Below are 24,044 nucleotides of genomic sequence, written 5' to 3'. Positions count from 1 at the left end.
CCCCCCCCCCCCCCCCAAAAAAAAAAAAATGAAACAACAACAACAAAAAAAACAACTTGTAATCTGCATTGGCATTGTAGTAGGCTACCGAGAAGGGTATTCCTGCACAACGGGAGTGGCTGCAGTTTCAGGACCCCAGTTTTAGGACCGCAGTTTTAGGACCCTAGTTTATTGTGACAGCGCCACCTACAGAACTGGATTACCAAAAACACAAATTTAACCCCTTTCGCGGCAAAGATAAAAGATCACATGTTGATCACAACAGATTGTTGTTCAACATTCATTACTCGTTAAAACATCACACTCTTACTTATTTTATCTGGACAAACTGAGCATCATTAGAAAGATTTAAGACTCGATAGTGTTTATGATAAAACTCAAACAGCGAACACAGAGAGATCTGGGTCTCCTCTTCCTGATTTGCGTCAGTAATGTACGCAAGTCTCATTCGCTGTACAGCTGTCAATCATCTCACGTGGTTCAACGTGACAATAATCCTGCCCTTCTGCATGACGCGGTCCTGTTATCCGTGATAACAAAGCTAAGACACATCTCTTCACCTGAAACAAGAAGCTAATAAATGCACGATTTCGAGTATATGTGGTTTGTGTGTGATTTTCGTGCAATTTTGGGTATTTTCATATAAATTAAGAATGTTTACAGTATTGCCAAGCAAGGTGTAGCCATTAGCTGCATATAAATTGCTTTATTATACCATATTTCAACATCTTTTTATGACTTAAAACCATTTTAAACCGCGACCGGAATATGGTACAAATATCCTATCTTACTCGATGGTGGTTTAAAGTGAGCTTTAAGTAAAAGTTTAATATTAATCTTTTAAATTGTGTCGTGTAGCTTGATGCTACTTGCCCTAATCCACCTGCTGCAGGAGCTATTCTATTCCATAATCTTATTTGTTAAAATATATATTTTTTTTCTAATGAGACTTAGGATCAAGGTGGATCTTGATGTACAAACTAAACCACCTGGATCCTAGAACTGCGGTCCTGAAACAGCAGCCGCCGCTATATCATCCAGTTCGGTAGGTGGCGCTGTCACAAAAAACTAGGGTCCTAAAACTGCGGTCCTAAAACTGGGGTCCTAAAACTGCAGCCTCCGGTTGTGCAGGAATATACTACTGAGGCTACCAGTGTTTCTCACAGGATTTTTGGATCACTGTGATGAGTGGTCCTCTGCCACTCTAGGGGGGTTCGGGGGCATGGTCCCCCGTAAGAAAATGTTGTGCTTTTTAATGTGAAATTCATCAATCTGGTGCAAATTAAACAAAGAAAATTTCAAAACTCTTTTAGTTACAGTGTCTGTCTACATTACTACTACAATAATAGTTATAATATTAATCCCATGATAGTAATAGCCATATAGCCTATTGTAAAACAAATGCACTGAAAAATAAAGGAAACTTTCATAATTAGTTTTGTACTAATTTCTATACTTGAAAGAGTATATTTCTATACTTCACATTAAAGATGTGATTGGGCTAGCCCAGTGTCAATCAAGAAAAGAACCAATGGGCCGCTGATCTACGTATTTCATCGGGTCTCAGAGAAAAAAAACTATTTACTACTACTATTTATCCCAAAAATGCCCCAAACCAGTCGTCTGTATGATAATCTGAAACAAGCACTGGTGAGCCGTTGTCCTGCTTCACTTCACAGATGCTGAGTGAAAGGAGAATTATAGAATGAAAGGATATTCATTTATATGACACTTTATTAATCAGGAGAACAGCTTGTTCAGCGCGTCATACGTCGTCCTTTCAGTTTCGGTTTTCAATCGATCAAGTTTTTTCACGTTCTCTCGATAAACCACCCCTTTCAATCCGATCGAAATAATTTGTAATAGAGCTGACACTTTGAGTTTTTAACGGGTTATGTTAAAGCCCTACTTGTTATGTTTTTATAAAATATCTATAGTGAATGCATTATCATATCACCGTATTATTTACCGCCATGCAACTGCGAGCCACAAATTAAAGCTTGGCGAGCCGCATGAGGCTCGCGAGCCGCGCAATGAATACTTGTTCCTGCTCGCTCAGCGCTCACGGCGCCCGCGCCCACTCGCGATATTATCTCGCCCACTTCTATGTCAAAAATAAAAAATAATGACATTGGCAACATCGCTGTCTGTATCTGACAGGACAGTTAACATTGTAAGCTAACTTACCTCAGGCTTGCTTTCCGACGTGCGGTTCTTTGTTCGGCAGTGTGTCCAGTTCTCAGACTCGCGGTGTAAAAGACTTTGAAAACATTTCTGCCCTAACGTTACTCTGACTCGTATAGGGATGTTCGCCGTGACGTCACGACGCGCTCTGGTTGGCAGAAGAAAAGTAATGACCGCTTAAAGCGCAGCGCAAACACAGAAGAAAAATGGTTGTATCGTGCTTTGTGATCGGCTGTGTTAACAGGTTCGATAAGAGTAACAACCCCAAGAGCTTCTACCGCGTACATAAACAGCTTGAATCAAGAAAGAAAGCTTTGAATTTCTGCAATTAGGCGTCTATACCCAGCGGAAAACAATGGGAGCCAGCGGACCACGATCGCGTCTGCTACCTACATTTTGCGTTAAAAATTAAAACTACTTTTGTAAATAAATGTTACTAGTAGGTTCTATCGCATTGATGGGTTAATTAAGGAATGAATAACTGTACAAAATACCGCGGAAGACGTGTCAAAGTGTTTGTTTACATAACTTTTTGTGCATGCTGTGACTGAGCAATGGAAGTATAATAACACTGACATACCCTTATAAATTAAGGGCAAATTATTGTATTTTCATTCATACATTTTACGTATATGTTAACCAATGTTATATATCAGAGGTAAGATAATTTTGATTCAAAATATAGCCCATGGATAAATTACACCTGTATTTTTACTCTAGTTGTAACATATTTACCAGTTATCCTTAGTTACAACAAGTAATATTCGTAATTATTACTTAATTTATAGGCATCTAAAGATTTGTACGCCTTCATCGACTCTCTGGTAAACATAGATGGCGTGTCGATGAGATACAGATAGATGTCGCCGAATGTCAAATCTGGCCATGTGTCCGGGCTTTTGCTCCAATTCTCACTCAGGTGATATTGATCAGGCAGAGAACATGAACCCTGGTTATATAAAAGCTTAACCTTATATCTCTTTTTTGGTTCTTCGGACAAATAATTAGCATATGCTGACAAAACACAGGTAGACTGCCGCGAGTCTGCGACATGTTTTGGTTCTTTCTGCCAACCAGTTTGCGACCACGCCCATATCGTGACGTCACATTTGACTCCGGCGAACATCCCTATTGGCTGTCATGTTTCGGCATTCGGAATGATGATTGTTTTTTAAAGCTTATAGTTTTGTAAAGTTTATGGTAACTTTATAGGGGATAAATGCTGGCCTCGACCTCGAACACCCCCCCCCCCCCCCCCCCCCCCCCCCCCCCCCTAAAATATTTTCTCATCGGATCTGCACAAATCACGTAGGTGACCCTTTTAGGTTTTAAAACGGCGAATTTCGCCGAAAGGTGAGGAGTTTTCATGCCTGTAGATTAATCAAAGTTAACTGAACTTAGGTACCTGAACCTAGATTAATCAAAGTTTAAACAGTGACCTAAACATTTTACTAATGTTACCAAAAATGTCAGGTATATCAAATTCTTTTCAATTTCAGTTAATACAGGTGGAGCAGCTCCACCTGTATTATTCCCCACTGGAGCTGGGGAAGGTGGAGGGTTTCTGAAAGCGCGTTGCAACTACAGCAAATGCTAACAAAGTATTTGAAGGCTTCACACGCGAGCTCATTGGCTACTGATACAGCAGGAACCAATCAGCTGTGCCCTATAAAGCCAATGATGTGATCCAAGCAGATTGAGTTAAGGATCCATCAGCCTGTGCCTTCGAGAGTTTCATCACAGAATTTATATTTAGTTTTGGGTAACTATTCATATACAGTACACTTCAAGATCGACCTAAATCTTTCCAATAATACAAGAATAATTTAGCCTAAATAACCAATGGGGGGTCATGCACAAAATTATTACTACTATTATTATTGTTGTCCACTGGCGTGTTGTGTTGCAATACCACTCTTGTCTGTTACACTTCCTCACACCTGAAATCACAGATCGAGTGAATCTCCTGAACTTCTCCAATCTCATTTCTAATCCATGCGTGTTGTAACATCTGCTCTAACGTAAAAATAAAATAAAGCCTTCACTAAACATTACAAATTACATTGTAAATCTGCCAAATTGGAAGAATCCAAAACTAAGACCAAGGTCACAGTAAGATTATTAGGCCGTGATAAGCACATAAGACTTTTCACCTGAAGTGATCTGGGTAAAACCAGACTAAACCCAGTTCTGGACTAGATTAATGACATTAGACAAATGAGTGAACAATGGGATTTTTAATAAAGTGAAGTGGTTCGGTTTGCTGATGGTACTTTTCTTCAACCTTTATATGTAATAGTTTTTTTTACTGTTTAAAAGGTTTTAAATACAATTTGCTAGGCCATCCTTCCAATAAAGACACAATATTTAGTTAATTCCATTTTATTTTCAATTTTCTAAACATTTTAAGCTATACAAAGCAATATAAAAACCAGGACTCGGAAATATAATTAATGTCACTTAAAAGTTAAATTAGCATGATGAGAGATCATGGGTGTTTAAGTTAGCTTCTTATATCTACTTATTACATAAAACAAAGACCAGGGTTTAGCCATACAGTAGAATCAAATGAAAGGAAAATAGTAAATTTAGTTGACTGAGCTAAACTCAAATAGAAAATATTAATTACATATTCCTTGTGAACATATATCCTGAACCAAAGAGTTATTGCACAAGAGATGGGCTAGTCGTATCTATATGGCCACCGTTGTTGCCATGAATCCCGCACCAGCGTCTGTAGGCGCTGCATCTCCGAGAGGCTCGATGAGGACGACGCGGAGCATCGGGTGTGCGCTAGCAGAGGCTCTACTTTCAGCGCAAACCGTCATAAACGTCACCTCACAGCCGTAGGAGAGCTTCACCACAAAACTAAGAGAATGTGTGAGTGAAGAGAATTAGGAGAGAGGGGAAAAAAATACAGGCATCTGCTTTAACCAAGGCAAACCTTAGTATTGTTTAAATATATGCAGGACGCATTTCAGAATAATCTTACTGACCCCACACTGTCAAATTATAGATATTTTTTAAAAACATTTTTAATAGACATTTAGTAAGGTTATGATGGTTCCACATACGCGGAGGGGTCGTAGGCTCCATGCAGTGAATCAGAGGCAGGGTTACAAACGAGGGTGTGGAAGTGTGTCCATGTGGACGTTCATCTTCATCTCATTCTCCAGGATTTGAACCAGTTGCTGCATGGAAGGCAGGTGCCCGGACTCCAGCTTGGACCAAACTGGAACATCTAACCAGAAAAAAAAAAAAAAATCCCCCAAAATAGTGTTACCATAGTGATAAGTGCAACCACAGCATTTTTCACTTCCGCCAAACTAAACCACTGAATTAGGCAACCGCCATGCAGCCACTCTATAGATGTCAACATCCTGTATACAAGACAGTGAACACCTCGAATTCTTCTCATTTGATAAACAAGTTTCTTATTTAGCACAATTTTATTTGCTATAAAAAAAAATCTATATGCTATAAAAAAGGCTTGAAGGGTTAGTTCCCATTAAAATTGAAATGTACTCACTCTGGTGTTGTTCTAATGCCATATGCCCTTCTTCCTTTTTTGGACCACAAAAGTTGGCCATATAATGGCAGTGAATAACGAACAGAATCAAGCTTTAAAAAAAAAGACGAGTCATAAATCCCAAGTGTTCTGGAACTATACGATAGGGTTTGGTGAAAAACAAACCAAAATTGATAGCATTTAACGAAAATCCTGACCGTGGCAATTGGTCTACTGTGCATAGATGCACATTTATGAGACTCTAATAGGAGACATGAAATTCAACACCTATAAATAAAAAAAATTAAAAAACATCCGTGTACTATCTCCGGAATGGACCAAACCCAATCGTACAGCCCTAGAACACTTGGAAAATACGGCATGGGATTATTTTGTGATACTTTTGAGTCGTTTTTAAAAAGCTTGATCCTGGTCGCTATTCACTGCCATTATATTACCAAGCGGGATTTAGTTCGAAAAAGGGCATACGGCATTAAAACAACACCAGGGTGAGTAAACGATGACTTCATTTTTTATTTTAGGGTGAACTATCCCTTTAAAGGGTTTGAATGTCTTTGGTCAAGTTATGTTGTTCTGAAAGGGGTGCTCATTTCGGTTCATTTTCCCGACCGACATCCGCCGCTCGTTATCCGATTATTAACCGTTAACTGATAAGATTATAATATTGAATTGGCATTAAATACAAATAAAATTAGCGAGTGTCTGTGACCCGTAAAAAAGAAAATAAATGATCACAGGTTTATTTTAACGTGCAAACAGCAGTATGCAGAACAGATCAACAACAGAACCTGCATCCACATCAAATGATCACGCACCTGCAGCATGTCTGACAGTGAAAACAGAATTAAATAAATATATATATATATATATAAAAACTAAAATAGGCCTATAAATGTACCTTTATAGGCCTACCTTTAAACTTAAATTATTAACAAATTAAGATGAAAAGAAGAAAACACTGAATCAGGTTGAAGCTTTGAGAAAAAAAAAACAAAAAAAAAACAGGGTTTTCCCAATCAGACTAAGTTTTTTCGTCAAATAAAAATAGCAGGCCTACCTCAATCCACAGCTTGTCTAGTTCTTATTTTTTTTAAAGTAACATGTCTACATGATGTGGGGTTAGTCTGGGTCTCCGATGGGAGATGTCCCGGGAATACAGAGAAAATCGTATCGCTAGAGTGGCCAACTTCGGAAAGCGCCTTTCATTTGCCTGTGGATGTTTGCTTCACAAGTGATAGCCTATTGCATTGTACTTGCACTACTGCTTTATTTTAATACCGCGTAGCATATTTTGCAAGTAACTTCGTCGCCCTCTCTGTCGAAATGGTCCCACACAGTAGGCTACTTTTCGCTTGCTTCATTTAGCTTGCTCAGCGAAATGTCTTTAGGCGTGCGGTTGCGCGTGCCGATGCACCCCGTGAGTGAGTTAACAACAAATAACCTATAAATACTACTTTTTTGAACCATGCAAACAAACAAACAACAACAAAAAAGCTAAAAATATATATTTATTTTTTTACTTTTAAACCATTTAACTGATAGTATTAATCTGCCAATTTTTACTTTCGGTTAACGGTTAAACGGTCAATATGAGCATCCCTAGAAAGGGGTCATAACAGGAATTTTCTAAACTATAATCATTCAATTATCCCTTTTTACAAACAAAAACTTTATGTAAAGGGTTAGGTCAATTAATATTATATATAAACATGCGCACATATATATATATATATATATACACACAATAAAAATAAAATAATAATTCTAATAATTTCAACAATAACTATTATAAACAATAATATAAATTGTATATTAAAATAAACACTTACCATTGAGCGTGACTTCAAAAGCACCCGTGGACATACACTGATTTTCAATCATATTGCTGAAGAAGAACACCATCATACAGGCATATATCTAACAAAAAGAAACAAATCCCATCAAATAAGCATTGCTGCAGATCATTTTTCTTGCACTGTACATATTTAATGTTTAAATACTTCATTTTGTGGGTAGTTTATACATGACTTTTTCTAAAACAAATCAAAGAATGCTGAAGATTAAAACCGTCCTTGTCTACATTTCAGGAATGGCACATTGAGAGTCAGGTGAACATTAACACAAGGCTTGTCCTTTGGTCTCTTGGGTGTTGCGTTCTCTCCTAGCACTGCAGACAACACCGAGGTGACCAAGTTAAACACTAATGAGGTCCATGGGGGAAAGAAAAGTTTGTATTTGAACCCATGTCGGATCTTCCATCTAACCTAGCACTAAAATAGCTTGGTACAGTTGAGTTTACACATTGTAACTACTGTATAGGTTCTACAAGCAAGACTTTTGTACAGTTCAGAATTGTTACGCAATCATGACATGGCGTAAACGCACCTTTAAAACACCAAATGAAAATCTTTTAACTAATCGTAGTAAGTCGCATTAGCAAACACACTGAGATTAGATGATCATGCAAAATCTCTCACACTGTCAGAAAATTATCTTTGGTCGCAAGACCGTGACAACGCCCTTCTTTGAACCCCTCTCACTGGACCACCATTTAGGAGCCACAACCACAGAAATCGGTCATCTTTCACCTGGGACAGCCCAAAATCATACAATGTGTACCGGACCGGTCATAATGGCCTTGCCTTATTCTCCTGACTCCAAACCCAGAGCCCTGGAGCCTGCATGCCAAATAGAGCAAACGGATCCTTGCCCAAAATGACCACTCCGATTAACACCAGCTTAAACATAGACAGAAAGGAAGCAAAGTGCCTGGAGGGAAGAAAAAAGGACACTTTTAAAAATACTGAATTATACACAAACACGTATTATATATTAATTAATATATCTAATTTAACTAAAAAATAAATGAAATTATTTTGTTATTGACCATTACATTCATTCCAGGCCACGGGGCTATAAGGAACGCAAACGTGACAATGTGACAATGAGCAGTGTTGTGCAGGCCATTACCTGTAGAGAGGCATCGGAAGGTAGTTCTCTCCTTCGATGCGGATGTCTGGGTACCGCTGGTACAAAACCTGCGTGTACTCCTCAAACACCCGCTTGTACCCTCAGGAGATGCTGGAGCAGAACACAAACAAGATGAAGACACACCTCAGAGCCTTTGCTTCACTTACACAGATTGATATTAACACAACTGCACTGGTGTGCTGCAACTATATAGATTAGAGCTATGCCGATTAATCGGCACCGATAACCGATTAAACCCAAAGAAACATTAACAAATAAGAAACGCATTTGATTTTAGGCTTTTTTTTTTACCATCACTGTAATACATATTTTGATTAGATATCATCATATAGAAGCAAATAGCATATGCGAGTATACAATATACATATGTGTCTATTTTCAATGTGATGGTCTTTGTGTAGATATTTAAAGATGGCCATCTTTAAGTGTGACTCTTTGGATTAATATGAAATTGTAACAATTTACAAAAACATTTCCATTGGTGACATTTAATAAGGTTAATAAAAGTATTGTTCATTTATTCATTTCACCATTTAGCTACAAATACATTTGTGCAGTTTTAAAGTTGTATTTCTTTTCATTAGTTAACTTAACGCACTACAAACGAAGATAAATGATCAAGGTATAAATTAATATTTATATTAGTGCTGTCAAATCGATTAATCACATCTAACAAAAGTTTTTGTTTTGATAATAAATGTGTGTGTGTGTCTATGTATACATTACAAACACATAAATGTGTGTGTACTGTACACAGAATATCCACACAGACATATACTTATAATAATACATTTACACACACTTATCTAAACAAAAACTTTTGTTAGATGCGATTAATCGATTTAACAGCGCTAATTTACGAATTTATAATTTATATTATAGTAGGCTACAGTACATTTTCATGGTTCAGTACGGTGTGTATATATATTATATATATATATATATATATATATATATATATATATATATATATATATATATATATATAAGTTCAGCACTATTTTATGTGTTATGTTGGTTTTCATTCAATGTCCATTTTTAAAAATATCGGTTGATTAACGTTAGCTGCTAACGTTACTCGTTTACCGACCACTGCGGTCCAGCCTATAACGTTAGTTATCGTTACCGAAATGACCTAAGCAATAATTTCCGTTTCAGATTGTGATAAACGCCCTTCCAATGGATGCTAGATATTATAGCAGCATTGAATGCGCTTTATAAATCAATACAAGTTTTTTATTTAATGTGCAGTGGTTCAAAAGCAAGCACATAGACAGATCCACTAATGGGCTAACGTTAATGCTCAAACGAGAGCTCTCCACTTAACACCGGATTACTGGCTGATTATAACATCCTGCGGAGGTTACTTGCGAGACTGCTTGTGCAATATGAGACAAATTAAGGCTTGTTTGTTCATACCATCACAGTACAGTTTCTCTGCGAGGATAATCTGTGCTACTATCAACACACTCAATGTCATTATACAGTCATCGGCCTGTTCCGGAGACCGACGCCGATCGACATAAATGTGTTCAAACTCGTACTCACCAAATCTGGAATTTGAGAAGTGGACCGGCGGCAAACTGCATCTTCATCTTCTTTAGGCCATTGATATCCGCAGAGGCGCTGTAAAGAGTACAGGCCCATAATATTATCACCGAGAGAGGCAACCAACGCATCTTCCTCCACGACGATCAGTTACAGAACTGAAGGCAGGAAGTGGACTGCTGACTTTCATACGGGTAATCCTGAAAGCGACGCTGTGATTGGCTCGTTTCATGACGGGTAGCGCGGCTCATTTCCACGAATCGGTTCTTTTGAACAGTTCATTTCAGAGAACCGGTTTAAAAAAAAATTATAGCGTCCTCACGCTATTGCGTTATGACGTGGTTCTTTTTTATTTTCTTTTTTTATGTAGTCTCTTATTGACCTTTTTTTTTAGTTTAATGTTTATCGATGTTTAATCTACATTCAAATGTCTAGTTTTTAAAACTAATTCAATCTTCAAGATTTTAAAACTAGGCTGACAAGCTCTCTCAAGCCAACATCAAAGTCCGTCGTCTTGAAAATTTGTTTTATCTAGTTGTAAATTCAAACGTCTCCGTTTAGTTAATTGCAAACAACACTACCGGCCAAAAAGTTTGGAATAATTAAGTTTTTGAAAAAAGTCTGATGCTCACCAAAGGCTGCACTTATTTGATAAAATACAGTAAAACAGTAATATCGTGAATGTGATTATGCAATTATTGTGCAATTTAACCTGAACTATTCCAGACTTTTGACTGGTATTTAACATAAAGTCATTTTCATCAACCATAGGCTACAGTGAATCAACTCGCTTCTCGGCTCATTGCGAGGACAAGAGACGGTTCTTTAAATCGGTGAATTGTTCTCTGAAAATCTCAGATTCCGTCCGAATCGTGAAAGAGGCCTGTCCCAATACTATGACCAATACCCACTGGGACAATTCAGGCTGTTTTTGCCATAGACATACATAATAAAGGCCTTTATTATGTATATCTATGTTTTTTGCAACCCAGTTCAATCGATTCATTAAAAAGATTCGACTCAAAAGAACAAACCGTTAACAAACCGGATATGAGCATTTGTATTTGTTTTTTCTAGAAATGTTACACTTTTGACTGTTTTACGCCACATATCCATTATTTACATGTAATGTAATATAAAATAAGAAAAAGCAGGATTTTTTTTGCAAGAATACAAGGCTGCCAACCCAAGGTCTTGATATTAACTATTTATATAAGTGTATGACCACACTATGCAAGATCGGTACCGATTTTTAAAAACTGAACTTAATAAACTTAGTAAATAATTAAGAATTTACTAAGTAATTTAGCGTTGACCTTTATTATCAGCGTTTTACAAAAAGCGGGCTGGTCCAAAGCATCATCATCAGTCCATTTGCGATCTTCCGGTGTGGGCGGAGCTTACATTCTGAGGACGTAGACAAAAATCGACGTAGTTTTCTCTTCATCCTCACTAGTAGTTTGTGTTGTGTCCGTCATATTTGTGACTGTGACCAGCTCACTTTTTACAACACACCAGCAGCAATTGCAACGATGGTCGCCAAACAGAGGATCCGTATGGCCAACGAGAAACACAGCAAAAACATCACCCAGAGAGGCAACGTCAAATCGACGGTATGATGATGTCTCTTCCCGATCTTCGACAGTGTAACCGCAGAAGAGAAATGAGCTTAATGTAATGTAACATGGCTGGTTCATTTTAATAAATTGAAGTTATGGTTTGTCGTTCTTTGTATCGAAATACTGTCCTTATACTGCAGTATGCTGAAGCCCACTGCACTAACGTTACTATAATGCGCGATTGCAACTGATTTGAATGTGAATTCACACAGAGAACCGTGAGTGATGAGAAAGTGTCGGTGGGACCGTGGCTCTTGGCACTCTTCATCTTTGTTGTTTGCGGCTCAGGTGAGTGAACTTACCAATACAAAAGATTAACAAGTGATCTGTCATGTCGTAGACCAAATAATAAAAACGTTAATTTGAATACCATTTGTTTATATAGCCTACGAGCTGGTGTTGCACTTTTTATTGAGTCCAAGATATGTAGACAAAGCTGACCTCCACTCAACTTTTTTTTTTTGGCACACTCACACTGTGAAACCTTGTGAAGGCCGAGATAATAATGCACACTATTTACATGGACAAGGCTGGACTGATAGCATGACTTTATCTGCTCATTTTCATGGGGAACACACGTGGATTTGCAGGTGTTGCTACTCTCAAAACAGCATTGAAGAACATTGCCAACAACAACACTGTCTAAAGTCAACATGAAATCAAAATATACAATTCTTTATTGAATAATGCAGAATTTATCATAAAGGATTTATCCGTGCACATAAAAAAAATAAAGTGTAAGGGTCTGGATAATGTACATCCAGACGTTTTTTTTTATCGCAGAATAAACCCCGACAGAGTGATCAGGAGTCTTGCATCAGCCTGAAGGGGTTTATTTTGCGAAAACAACCAGCTGGAATTACATTATCCAGTTTATTACACGGCTACTTGCCACATAAGTAAATAATCGGACATGAAATATTGACTTGAGTTGAAATATTTTACTAGGTCTTTAAACACAAAGTTTCCGCTGAGAGAACAGTTGCTAGCGCGGCAAGTTCAAACTAGACGGACATTTAAGGGATACGGTATTCAATCATACCACTTATTACACAGCATTTCACCACATAAATAATTATGGGAATAAGAAATATTGATGATATGAGATAATTGTGTAAAGATCGTACCTGTTTTTTTATCTTATAATAACCCATTACAGTGTACAAAACAGTAGTCGCAAAATGGCAGTAGCTGCGTTTCTATGAAACCGAGAGAGTGAATCAGCGATACCGGATGACAAAATTAAATAACTACACAAAATATTGATTTGAGTTTTAATATTTTATTAGCTCACCAAACGCAAAACTTCCGTGAGGAAAAAACATTCCTAGCAAGTGTAAAGCACCGACTTCAGTGACAGTTACCCGGATGAGCCTGTGTTATCAGTTTTTATCGGTTGTTTAAGCCAAGCTCAGACTATAGATGTTTCAGGCTGATTTATGCCCGATCTACCCCTCCCGACATTCAGAGAGAAAAAATCACGTCCAGGGCATCGGTTGGTTGCGATGTTCGGCCCAGATTATCTGGTAATGTTCGGCATTTACAGATCAAACCTTAGACCTCCCGATCTGCTCGCGAACACATCGGGGTCGTCACCATTTTATCAAACATGTTTGATAGGATTTTAAATCAGGATGATTACGTCAGCGAAAAACAAGGATAAATATCTGAAGTAGAGCCTGACCGATAAAGGATATTTAAGGCTGATACCAATACAAATATTTGGTGATTTTAAAAATCTGATATTTTGATATATTTTTTTTAATCCAGAAATGGGGAACAAAACAAACAGATGTCCCTAACATTAGTTATTTGTAGAGTCCTCAGCCTCACTAAAATAATATAATGCAGTTTAAAAATAAACTTGTTTGTTTTATTATCACAACAGGACAGAGGAACATCAAAACATATTAAAGTTCTAATAAATATATAAAAATACCAACTTAAGATATGAAACTTAAAGTCCTTTGTACAAAAACACAATAACAAAAGAAAGCACAACGCCTTTCTTTAAAGTGAATTTCGTTTCGTATTAATTGTATCTTAATTTTAATCACTGTTTCATCAACCAATTGCCTGGAATTAATAAATAAGAAGTAAATATAGCAGACAATAGATAATCATGACACCGAGGCGCCGGCGCGTGAACTGGAGCTCGTCTCATAAATGAACCGAAACTCCGCGTATAAGGTAGCCTACTTGCCTCACAAAATATGTCTATGTTGAAATGTCTACTTTTACACAGAACAATTCAAAATGAAAGAAAACCGACTGCTCTCTTCTTATATAATCTGTATGAAATGTGCATTTCTCTCTGGCGCGTTGCGAAGATCGCGAGTCAGCATCTTATTAATAAACAATTAAAATGTCTCCTTGCTATATTTGACTTCTTCATAACCATTACTTTTGCCAGTTCTTTGTGACAGATTTTTGGTGCTTTATTGGCAGCGCCAGCCTTACATGTTACATGAACGCGTAATCACTGCATTTAAAAATAAATAAATTATTTATCGGCCATTATAAATGCCGATACCAATAGTTTGGAAAATGCCTAATATCGGACGATAACATCGGCCTGCCTATTCAGTGAACTGAGAACTCATATTCTGAGTTCACTGAAACGAAATATTTGAGTTAATTCAAAGGAAGTGATTAGTTTAATCAACAGAAACTCAAAATATGTCATCCGAACAGCTTTAGTGAATATAAGTTAATTTGACAAAATAAAAGTTGTGATGAATTATGAAAATATTTTGTTACAGTGTTGGTGCTATAATTGATTTAATATCTGTGAAGATGCTCCTTATGTGCGTGATGCAACCAGATTTCAGAATGGGTTAAGATTTTAAAACTCCTGTAGTTTGGCACTTGCTCTGACACTGGTTTCTTCCAGCTCTTCACCCCGTGTGCTTTGGGAATCTGTTTGCATTGAACGAATGACGTTTTTCGTCCCATGTTTTCGGGGTCATCTTGCTCTCTGTTTGCCTGACCTAACTTTTTGTGACATGGATGATTTTGCACTCTTTATCTGATTAGATCCAGAAAGCATCTGTTAATGATGACACTCTTTGTGAAAAATCTGTTTACTTTTGTGAGGGGCCCATTATAATGTCCCATTATAAACCAATAAAGCTTGCACTTATGTTGTTATAAACCTTGTTTTCACAAAGTTCTGGTTATCAATATTTTTTCTCCTCAACTTGTTTTTTGTGTGTCTCTCCTCAGCAATATTCCAGATCATTCAGAGCATTCGAATGGGCATGTAAAGAGGGCCGATGATGCCTCAACTCTCCACTCCTGGCCACTTCCACACACTGCACCCGACTTTGCCAAGTAGCTTTTCTGAAAGGCTTTTTGTTGATTTTATTGATTTATCTTCTTCTGTGAGGTGCAAGTCTGTCATTCCTCTCTGGTGCCTTTTTAATGAAGAAAAAAAAATCAAAAAGCCATAAAATTGCATTCCGATCAATTGTAATGTTATCTTCTGTCAATCTATACTTTGATGTAATGTAACAATCTTGATGTCGCAAGGAGTGATGTGATTTGTAATGCCTGACTTCTCGATCATTCCTGAAATAATTGTGCAAAACTGATTTAATGTTATTGTTTTTTTGTTTTTGTTTTTTTATACCCCCAAAACAATCAACCATTTTGTAGTTTCCACAGGATATTTCGAATGAAAAGCCAGTCAGCTCATCTAAATCACACCTCGTATAATTAGTTTTTCTTCTTTTCTTTTTTTTACTTGTTTTCTTAGTAATTTAATAGCTGCCTCCTTTCTTCCAGAATATGACATTTCAGCCTGGATAATGTAGTTCTCTGGCACATTGTGGTACTCTTTACCGTAATAAAATGAGTTTTTTTCTCAGAGGATGTTATAGTCATGTGTCATGATAGCATAATGGAGGAAGAGAAACAAAGAGCTGGATGTAAAATAAAATGTTAATGTTGGTTACCAGACCGTTAACGGCACCCATTGACTTCCACAGTAGAAAAATATAATAACATGGAAGTCGATGTGTGCCGTCGACTATATTCTTCAAAAATATCTTCTTTTGTGTTCAACAGAAGAAAGAAACTCATACAGGTTTAGAACAACTTGAGGGTGAGTCATTTTTGGGTGAATTATCCCTTTAAGTAATACTTGAATTTCAGTGTAGAACAAATTCTGCTCCAACACAAGTAACATTTTATAAGAGTTTGTAAAGATTAAAATGTTCAGTACTGAAAGACCGTTGTATTTGATTATAGAAGCAATATTATTTTTACTGTTAATGAACATGGTATTATGCTGTTGTAAAGCATCCAGACAGTATAAATAAGGCAATCTTCAGTGTGGATTTTGATTGCTAGTTCTTGTTAATTTAAAGAAATCCCTCAGTTGTGACTTAATGATACTAGAATGAAGAATTGCTGAAAATGATGGTGTTAGTTAAAGTCCCCCGATAATTGTATCCCCTAAAAATCAACTTTGATCACCAAAATTACATATTTAAACGTTTTTAAAATAGATTGAATGTAACTCTACACCCTTGCCTCATTTAGTATATGAATATGAAAATTAGCCAGCCTCCACTCACTCACATCACACGTTGACCTGGGGTGCGTTTCCCAAAAGCATCGTTAGCCAACTATGGTCGGTTATAAACTGTTCAGGATTGTTAAAGTATAATACAACATAGAATATTAAGGATACATTAAACAGGTAAACGTACTCGTAGTTCAGTTTTGAGTAATTCTAAACCGAAGCAAGAGGAATAGTATGAACTGGCTTTAGACGCGACTCGAGTGTCCGCAAGGTGGCGCTACAGACCCACCAGTTCTCTATCACTTTAATTGGCCACGAAGAAGAGCGGAACCGCTGTCGTCAGAGATGTTGCTGTGGAGACCTGTTTACAACTCAGGCAAGACAAACAATTCATTAATTTTCTTATTACCAGTTACCAACTTATTAACTCCATATTTCCGTGTATGAAGACCGTTGGTCAAACTTAAGCGAACTAACGCTGGTTACAGCAGTCTGTGAATGTGTCCGCTCACATTAGCAGGTTAGTAAGTTATATGTTTACATAGTTACGTTACACTGACAAACAAACAAATGTAATTTTGTCGCAGATGTGTAACGTTAACTAACGTTTCCGTGTCTGTTTTGCATGCGGACCAGATTTTCCAGTTAGCCGGGTAAGCTGGGGAAAGATGTATTTCCCTCTCTTGATCATCATATGGCACAAAATCTCACCTCAGCACATTTAAATTTTAATGAGCACAAATTAATTTTGTCATTTCATCTGGATATCAACATTTGTGTGATTTGACAAATTAGATGTACATAGACAACTTTTCTTTTCTTAACAACCTATTTCAATAGTGAAATAATTCAATCTGAATTTATTGTGTTGCTACACTGAAATTATAATATATGAATATATATAATAGCTGTTTTCTGTTATTGGTGCTAAATTATTATTTTATCAATGTTGAAAACCATTTTTGCATGCTAGAATTGTTTTGTGGAAACCGTGATTAATAGAAAGGTAAAAAAAAAACATTTATTTGAAATAGAAATCAATTGTAACATAAATTAGTTTACTGTCTCTTTTGATCAAGTTAATGCATCCTTGCTGAATAAAAGTTGTTGTTTTTTTCACATATTATTCATATATTATTTACCCCAAACCTTTGAAATGGTAGTCTATCATGGTTTCCACAAAATACAATAAAATTATAAATCAGCAGCACAACTGTCAACAATAATGTTTCTTGAGCAGTAAATCAGCATATTAGAATGATTTCTGAAAGATCATGTGGAGTAATGATGCTGAAAATTCAGCTTTGATCACAGGAATAAATTACATTTTAAAACAGAAAGTTATTTTAAATTGTAATAATATTTCACAATATTACTGTTTTTACTGTATTTTCGATCAAATAAATACAGCCTTGGTGAGCAGAAGAGACTTCTTTCAAAAACATTTTGAGTGTGTGTGTGTGTGTGTGTGTGTGTGTGTGTGTGTGTGTGTGTGTGTGTGTGTGTGTAAAAACAAGTCTCACCAGTAGAAGCCATGTCCCAAGAACACAATTATAATATATTATAATTATAATTTTATGTTGCCCATATGAAAGACTTACGCTGCATGTTGCACTGAACTGTATTTTCCTTTTTTGAAGTGATTTCAATCATATTTCAAGTAATTCAAAACCGTCATGGCGAACAGTGCGCATCTGAAGTGTCTTAGCGGAAGGAAAGAATCCATTAATTATCGGCCACATTTTCTTATCAGGCCGATAACGATAACATTAAAAATGAAAATATATCGGCCGAGACCGATATGGTGGTGGCCGTGTGTAATTTGTACGTAACATGTAATTTATACATTCTGCAAAAGTTTACCCAGGAGTGTTTCTTGCCCAAGGTGGGGTAAATTATTTTACATTTTGTGCCATGACGAGTAAAATAACTAATGTTTCCCTTACCCTTTATTTTCCTTAAAGGATTAGTTCACTTTACAATGAAAATTAGCCCATGATTTACTCACCATCAAGCCATCCTAGCTGTATATGAATTTCTTGTTTCAGGAAAAATAGCGGTTTTCTGTTTTTAATATAATTTAAAATGTAATTTATTCCTCTGATGTCAAAACTGAATTTTCAGCATCATTACTCAATGTTGAAAACAATTTTTTTGCATGCTATAATTGTCTTGTGGAAACCTTGATTAATTTTTTTCTGGATTTTTTGATTTATAGAAAGGTAAAACAAACATATTTATTTTAAATAGAAATCAATTGTAACATTATAAATGAGTTTACTGTCTCTTTTGATCAAGTTAATGCATCCTTGCTTAATAAAAGTATACTTTTTCACATATTATTCATATATTATTTACCCCAAACCTTTGAAATGGTAGTGTATCATGGTTTCCACAAAATAAAATAAAATTATAAATCAGCAGCACAACTGTCAACATATTTGATAATAAGAATTATTATACAATCGGTCGGAGTTATATATAAAAAAAAAATATCCTGGCTCTTCCAAGTTTTATAATGGCAGTGAATTGCAACCAACAGATTGGAGTTCAAAAACGTGCATTCATCCACCATAAACAAACTCAAGACGGCTCCTGTGGGTTAATAAAGGCCTTCTGAAGCAAACCGATGAGATTGTGTAAGAAAAATATGAATATTTAACACGCTACAAAGTAAAATAACTAGCTTCCGGCCAAACGAAGGCATGCGAGTAATGCGACGTCCTGCTGATAGTTACGCTACGCCATGATGCACTCTACGCTACTTCCGACGTCATCAATTTTGTTAGTTGCGCATTAGGGGCAAGAAGACTGCTTTTGGCCGGGCGTAACGTGTTAAATATTCATATTTTTCTTACACAATCTCATCGGTTTGCTTCAGAAGGCCTTTAGGGAGCCGTCTTGAGTTTGTTTATGGTGGATGAATGCACGTTTTTGAGCTCCAATCTGTTGGTTGCAATTCACTGCCATTATAAAACTTGGAAGAGCCAGGATATTTTTTTTTTTATATAACTCCGATTGTATGCGTCTGAAAGAAGAAAATCATATACAGCTAGGATGGCTTGGGTGAGTAAATCATGGGCTAATTTTAATTTAAAAAATTTGAACTACTCCTTTAATAACACATTGACTGATGTGTAATGACCATCTACATGCTAAACTTATATCCACATATGTCTCAATCTAAAAGTAAATGCACATTGTTCTTGCATATTCCCCCATCCTACTCTACACAGGTGTTCAGTACAGGTGTTTGTTCAATACTGAACTTCTCATGTGTTTATTTCTTGTCTTTGCTCCTAAAGGCTTTTTACGATGTCTTCGTCACTGACTGGTGTTTAGAGACACTCTCCAGCCCAGTCCACACTCACGATGCTGCAAGCCGAGACCCTCCAACTGCTGTGCCTCACAGCCTCCAGCGGGGTCCCTCTCTTCTCGCGCGGCTCCACCAAGCAGCTTCCCTTTTCCGTCGTCGGCTCCCTAAACGGCGTCCATATGTTCGGCGCGGGCCACGGGGCTCAGCTATCGAGCTGCGAGACGGATCGGGGCAGCCGCGTGGTTTGGGAGGTCTTCCAGGAGAGCCTGATGCTGATCGCGGTGAGTGGCGGCGGGGGCTCCGGCATCAGCGAGCTGCAGTTGCGCCGCCTGCTGGAGAACGTGTGGAACTGCATGGTCTTGGTCCTGGGACAGGATGAGCTGGCGAACATACGCAACGTGGAGCGGTTGAAGCGTGAGCTGCGCTCTTGCTACCGCCTGTTCGACTCGCTCTTGGAGCGCGTCAACGACGAGCAGGGCTTTATGGGAGATCTGACGCGATGCGCCGACTGCTTGCTTCCCTCCACCTCCGCCTTGCTTCAGGACGCCCTGGACTCCTTCGCCCAAGCGGCGGAGAGCGAGTTCGGCTGCCTGCTAGTGCGCGGCCGTGTGGCGCAGGCCACGGAGAAGTGGTGGTCTCGACTGACTTCCCAGGAAGTTGTTGTGCTCTCAATCCTGATGCACTCGCTTTCTAATGCATCGTCATGTGACTACCCGGTCTTCCTGCCCCAAGGGAGTCCCACCGTCGCCATCCGCTTGCTCGGTTTCCAGCTCCTCCCCGGGGTTCACGTGTGCGTCCTCTGTGGCCCCAAACCCTCTTTGTACAAGGCCGAGAATGAGCTTGTTAGTCGTTTTTGGTCCACTTTGGTGGAGAATCTACGCAGCTGTTTGGAGCAGGCCGACCGGTCCACTCTTCCTCCGTCTGTGAGCCTTCGCTGGGACGTCCAAGCTCTTCTGCTCATCAACCGCGAATCTCGACGCGCTGTCACCGTCTGCCCTCGGGTCCGCGGCGGGGCTCCAGCGGAGGCTACACCTCTCCTTTCATCAAGAAGGCGCTTGGAGCTCCTTCGGCTTTTTTACACTTTTGCCGTGACTCGATATTTTACCTCGCAGGAGACATCGGTCTCGTCAGCCTCTGAGGATTTCTCTCAGGGATTTACCCACGTCCCGGTGCAGTGCTACCTGGTGACTGAGGAGTGTAAGTGTTACGGCCTGCAGAGTCCCCAACACCAGCTCTTCCTCCTCATGGATCTCTCTGTGCCGACGTTTGCCTTGCGTACTGTCGCTACACAGACTCTCTCAACGATTACTTCTGCGACTGCTTTTTAAGACGTAGCTTTGCTCCTGTATGGGTTACTTAACCGGGTACCAACAGATCTGGCATTAAAGGGAAAACTCTTCAAAAAATGTAAATTCTGTCATTGTTTTCTCACCTACGTCGTTGCGTAACCTGTTTGACTTTGTTTTTTCTGTGAAATGCTAAAGAAGATAGTTTTTTATCTTCTTTTTTTTTCCAAACCATTTTATCCCATTAATTTTCATTCCCCACCAAGATATTTTGCAGAAGTTTCACAGAAGTAAGAAAGGTTTGGGACAAAATGAGGGTGAGATGACAGAATTTTCATTTTTGGATGAACTATCCCTTTAACTTCATGGTTAAACTTGTGCCTGGTTGCGTATTAATCAAAAGGATAATTTTTTTGGTAACACTTTACCACAGGGTTAGCATTAGGTATCATAAACTAACCATGAATAGTCCTTTTTTATTAATATTGGTTCATCTAATGATCATTATAATGCTAGAATGTTAATATCTGCATTAATAATACTTAACAATTAACAGTGAACAATAGCAGATTTGTAAATTAATATTAACCTAGGTTAATACATACTGGAAACGTGTTCATTGTTAATGAATGTTGTTGAATGAGCAATAGCAGATTTATAAATTAACATTAACCTTGATTAATATACAGTGTATAATGTAGTTTGCACAATGCATTAATCTTAACAAATTGAACCTTATTTTAAGTGTTGCCAATATCATTTTGTATTGTTACAGCGCAAGTATTTCCTTGAGAAAGTAACAGGATTTAAACAAACGAGATTCTGTGAATCAAAATATGGAGCACTTCTTAATAACTACTGTATGACTGTTTATGTGTAGCATTCACACTGAGACCAAATTCTACCTTTGATTTGTTATTGTTACTGAACATGAATGCATTTTTGAAAGCTGTGCATATTAATATTCACTTAATGACACTGGTGAATAAATAAGTTTATTAGTGGTGTGAATAAATGTATATTGTTTGAAATGCATCTTTAGATTTTTGCTTTTTGGAAATGACATCATTCTGCGTTCCAGCATTAAATCCGCTTTTACTAGTTCTGATCCACAGTCAGATTTATGAATAATTTTTTGAAGTCAGTTGAATTCTCTGTAACCACTCCCTCTGCTGGCCAGTCTTATTATGTTCCAAAAAAACAGTTCTGGATATTTGTGTGTTTTTGTGTAACACCTGTCGGCCCGACGGCAGAATCCAGAGTGTTCCACATACGAGACGAACACGTTCGGCATATTCTCACGTGTAACTTGAAACTGCTGAACAATTCCAGTGTTACAGTTATACTAATTTTACACAAGTCACACGGTCTAGAATGCGTAACATCCACTACCTTTAACCCAAGTACTGCTGCACACGACACTTACAGTAAAGCAGTCGTGTGTTATAAAAATAAGCTAAACTAGTGTACATGTAGTGCACACACAACTATGTGTGTTCTATGAGATGAGCACAATGTGTTTAAATATTACAAATTAGAAAATACAAAGAAAAGCATACATGACAGTAGAGACACACACAGAGGTTTGTGAGTTCTGACTCAAATCAAGTCACCTTCATTTATATAGCGCTTTTGTACAGATTGTTGCAAAGCTTATACAGTGATAACAGGAAAATAACGCAAGTTTGTTTCGGCTGTACAGCAGATCTAGAAGAAAATGTCATAGTCAAAGTATGTTCAGTGATGGTTCATTTTTGTTGTAAAAAAAAAAGAAAAAAGTTCTTAATTTATATATAGCCGCTCTGGAGAAAACACACTCAACCCAATTTTGGGTCAAATATAGACAAACCCAGCCGTTGGGTTAAATTTTTAAATTACATTTTTAACCCAACTTTTGGGTTTGTCCATATTTGACCCAAAATTGTGTTGAAACAACCCAGCATTTTTTAGAGTGCAGTGATGTCATCATCCAGCTCAGTTCAGTTCTCATATAATGCTGTCAATGCAGGCAGATCAATAATATTGTTGAATATTAAGTGTCCCCAGGCGACAGTGGCAACTCAAGCAAGCCAAACTCCATCAGGTGAGAGAATGGAGAACAACACCTTGGGAGAAACCATGTGCCCCAAAGGCTTGCACCTGGTTTTGGGGGAGAGGAGACATGATTATCAGATGTCTTGAAGGGACACCACAACCTACGACAGCAGAACACGATTCTCCTTTCAGTCTTTCTCAAAATATGAGTGACTGCGGTGAAGTTGAGACCATTTTACCAATCGCACTGAGACATTTAAAATGACACCAAACATGAAAGGGAAAAAAACGATAGATTGATACATCATGTGTGTTACAAACACTCTTAGTGAACATTGACTTGGGGGAAGAAGAGGGGGATGCGTGGATAAGCGAGGAAGAAGTTTGTGCAAAGTGGTGTGTCCTACTCTCTTTCTCTGAGATCTTTTCTCCAGATTGTTTAATTGCAGGGTGTTTTATCTCGTGTTCCGTCTTGGCAGGAAAACCAGTCTTACGCAAGAGCGAGTAGACAAAGACGTAGGCTACTTAAACACGCTGCATGAGCAGGTAAAATGAAGACAGCATTTCGGGAGTGAGTGTCATTGCGTGAACATTTTAGGCAATTAATAGTATATTTATATCTCGTTTTAAATATAAATAGCATTGTGCAACCTGCACAGAAGTTGACCAGCATTACACCCAACAATTGAGAAACTAAAAAAAGAGATCATTTTATATCAATAATCAGCCACACCCAGTCTCATTATCTCTGCTTAAAGGAAATAATCCGGGTTCAAAACCAGATGAGATCTGTGACATGCCTCAGTTTGCAAAGACAATGCGTGGATAGAAATGTGCTTACAATGGAAGCCTATGGGGCCCCTTAGACATTACTGTCAACTGCCGAGCCCTCGTCTCATTAAAACCAGTTTGAGCATTAGATCAGACGTTATATAACAGAATACAAGCAGGAGGCATTGCCTTGTGTCCTTAACTTACCATAGCTTCAACTTCGGATTAATCTTTATTA

The 24,044-nt window shown here is 37.8% G+C and overlaps 3 protein-coding genes across 6 annotated transcripts; 2 read left to right on the top strand and 1 right to left on the bottom strand.

The window, feature by feature from the left end:
- Window positions 1–4,558: 4,558 nt before the first annotated feature.
- On the bottom strand, window positions 4,559–10,689 carry selenot1a (selenoprotein T, 1a). The gene is made up of 6 exons (XM_079612007.1): window positions 10,253–10,689; window positions 8,684–8,794; window positions 8,356–8,482; window positions 7,543–7,630; window positions 5,259–5,425; window positions 4,559–5,052 (listed from the first exon to the last, which is right to left on the bottom strand). Exons 1-5 carry the CDS (start codon window positions 10,381–10,383, stop codon window positions 5,301–5,303), a joined length of 582 nt encoding a protein of 193 aa, XP_079468133.1. The 5' UTR covers window positions 10,384–10,689; the 3' UTR covers window positions 4,559–5,052; window positions 5,259–5,300.
- A 132-nt stretch (window positions 10,690–10,821) lies between these two features.
- LOC306998160 (stress-associated endoplasmic reticulum protein 1) lies at window positions 10,822–15,938 on the top strand. Its single transcript, XM_079612008.1, has 3 exons — window positions 10,822–11,865; window positions 12,084–12,159; window positions 15,097–15,938. Exons 1-3 carry the CDS (start codon window positions 11,785–11,787, stop codon window positions 15,135–15,137), a joined length of 198 nt encoding a protein of 65 aa, XP_079468134.1. The 5' UTR covers window positions 10,822–11,784; the 3' UTR covers window positions 15,138–15,938.
- Window positions 15,939–16,544: 606 nt separating this feature from the next.
- Window positions 16,545–22,261, top strand: fuz (fuzzy planar cell polarity protein). 4 transcript variants are annotated; one of them, XM_079613598.1, is made up of 3 exons: window positions 16,871–16,919; window positions 17,036–17,052; window positions 19,705–22,219. In XM_079613598.1, exon 3 carries the CDS (start codon window positions 19,772–19,774, stop codon window positions 21,041–21,043), a length of 1,272 nt encoding a protein of 423 aa, XP_079469724.1. In that variant the 5' UTR covers window positions 16,871–16,919; window positions 17,036–17,052; window positions 19,705–19,771; the 3' UTR covers window positions 21,044–22,219. The 4 variants fall into 4 exon arrangements, with proteins under 4 accessions (XP_079469721.1, XP_079469722.1, XP_079469724.1 ...); XM_079613595.1 differs by lacking the exons at window positions 16,871–16,919; window positions 17,036–17,052 and adding an exon at window positions 16,545–16,775 and having other exon boundaries at window positions 19,705–22,261; XM_079613596.1 differs by lacking the exon at window positions 17,036–17,052 and having other exon boundaries at window positions 16,677–16,919.
- Window positions 22,262–24,044: the final 1,783 nt, after the last annotated feature.

This window comes from Phoxinus phoxinus (genome assembly GCF_949152265.1).
Source record: "Phoxinus phoxinus genome assembly, chromosome: 5".
Lineage (NCBI taxonomy): Eukaryota > Metazoa > Chordata > Actinopteri > Cypriniformes > Leuciscidae > Phoxinus > Phoxinus phoxinus.
Note: the sequence above shows the minus strand (reverse complement) of the source record. Positions and strands in the feature narration are given on the sequence as shown.

What these genes read in the sequence shown, in the direction of transcription:
- LOC306998160 (XM_079612008.1), top strand. Translation starts at nt 11,785, where the DNA reads ATGGTCGCCAAACAGAGGATCCGTATGGCCAACGAGAAACACAGCAAA. An exon ending in GAGGCAACGTCAAATCGACG is followed by an intron (nt 11,866 to 12,083) that starts GTATGATGATGT and finishes GAATTCACACAG; the next exon opens with AGAACCGTGAGTGATGAGAA. An exon ending in CTTTGTTGTTTGCGGCTCAG is followed by an intron (nt 12,160 to 15,096) that starts GTGAGTGAACTT and finishes GTCTCTCCTCAG; the next exon opens with CAATATTCCAGATCATTCAG.
- fuz (XM_079613595.1), top strand. Translation starts at nt 19,772, where the DNA reads ATGCTGCAAGCCGAGACCCTCCAACTGCTGTGCCTCACAGCCTCCAGC.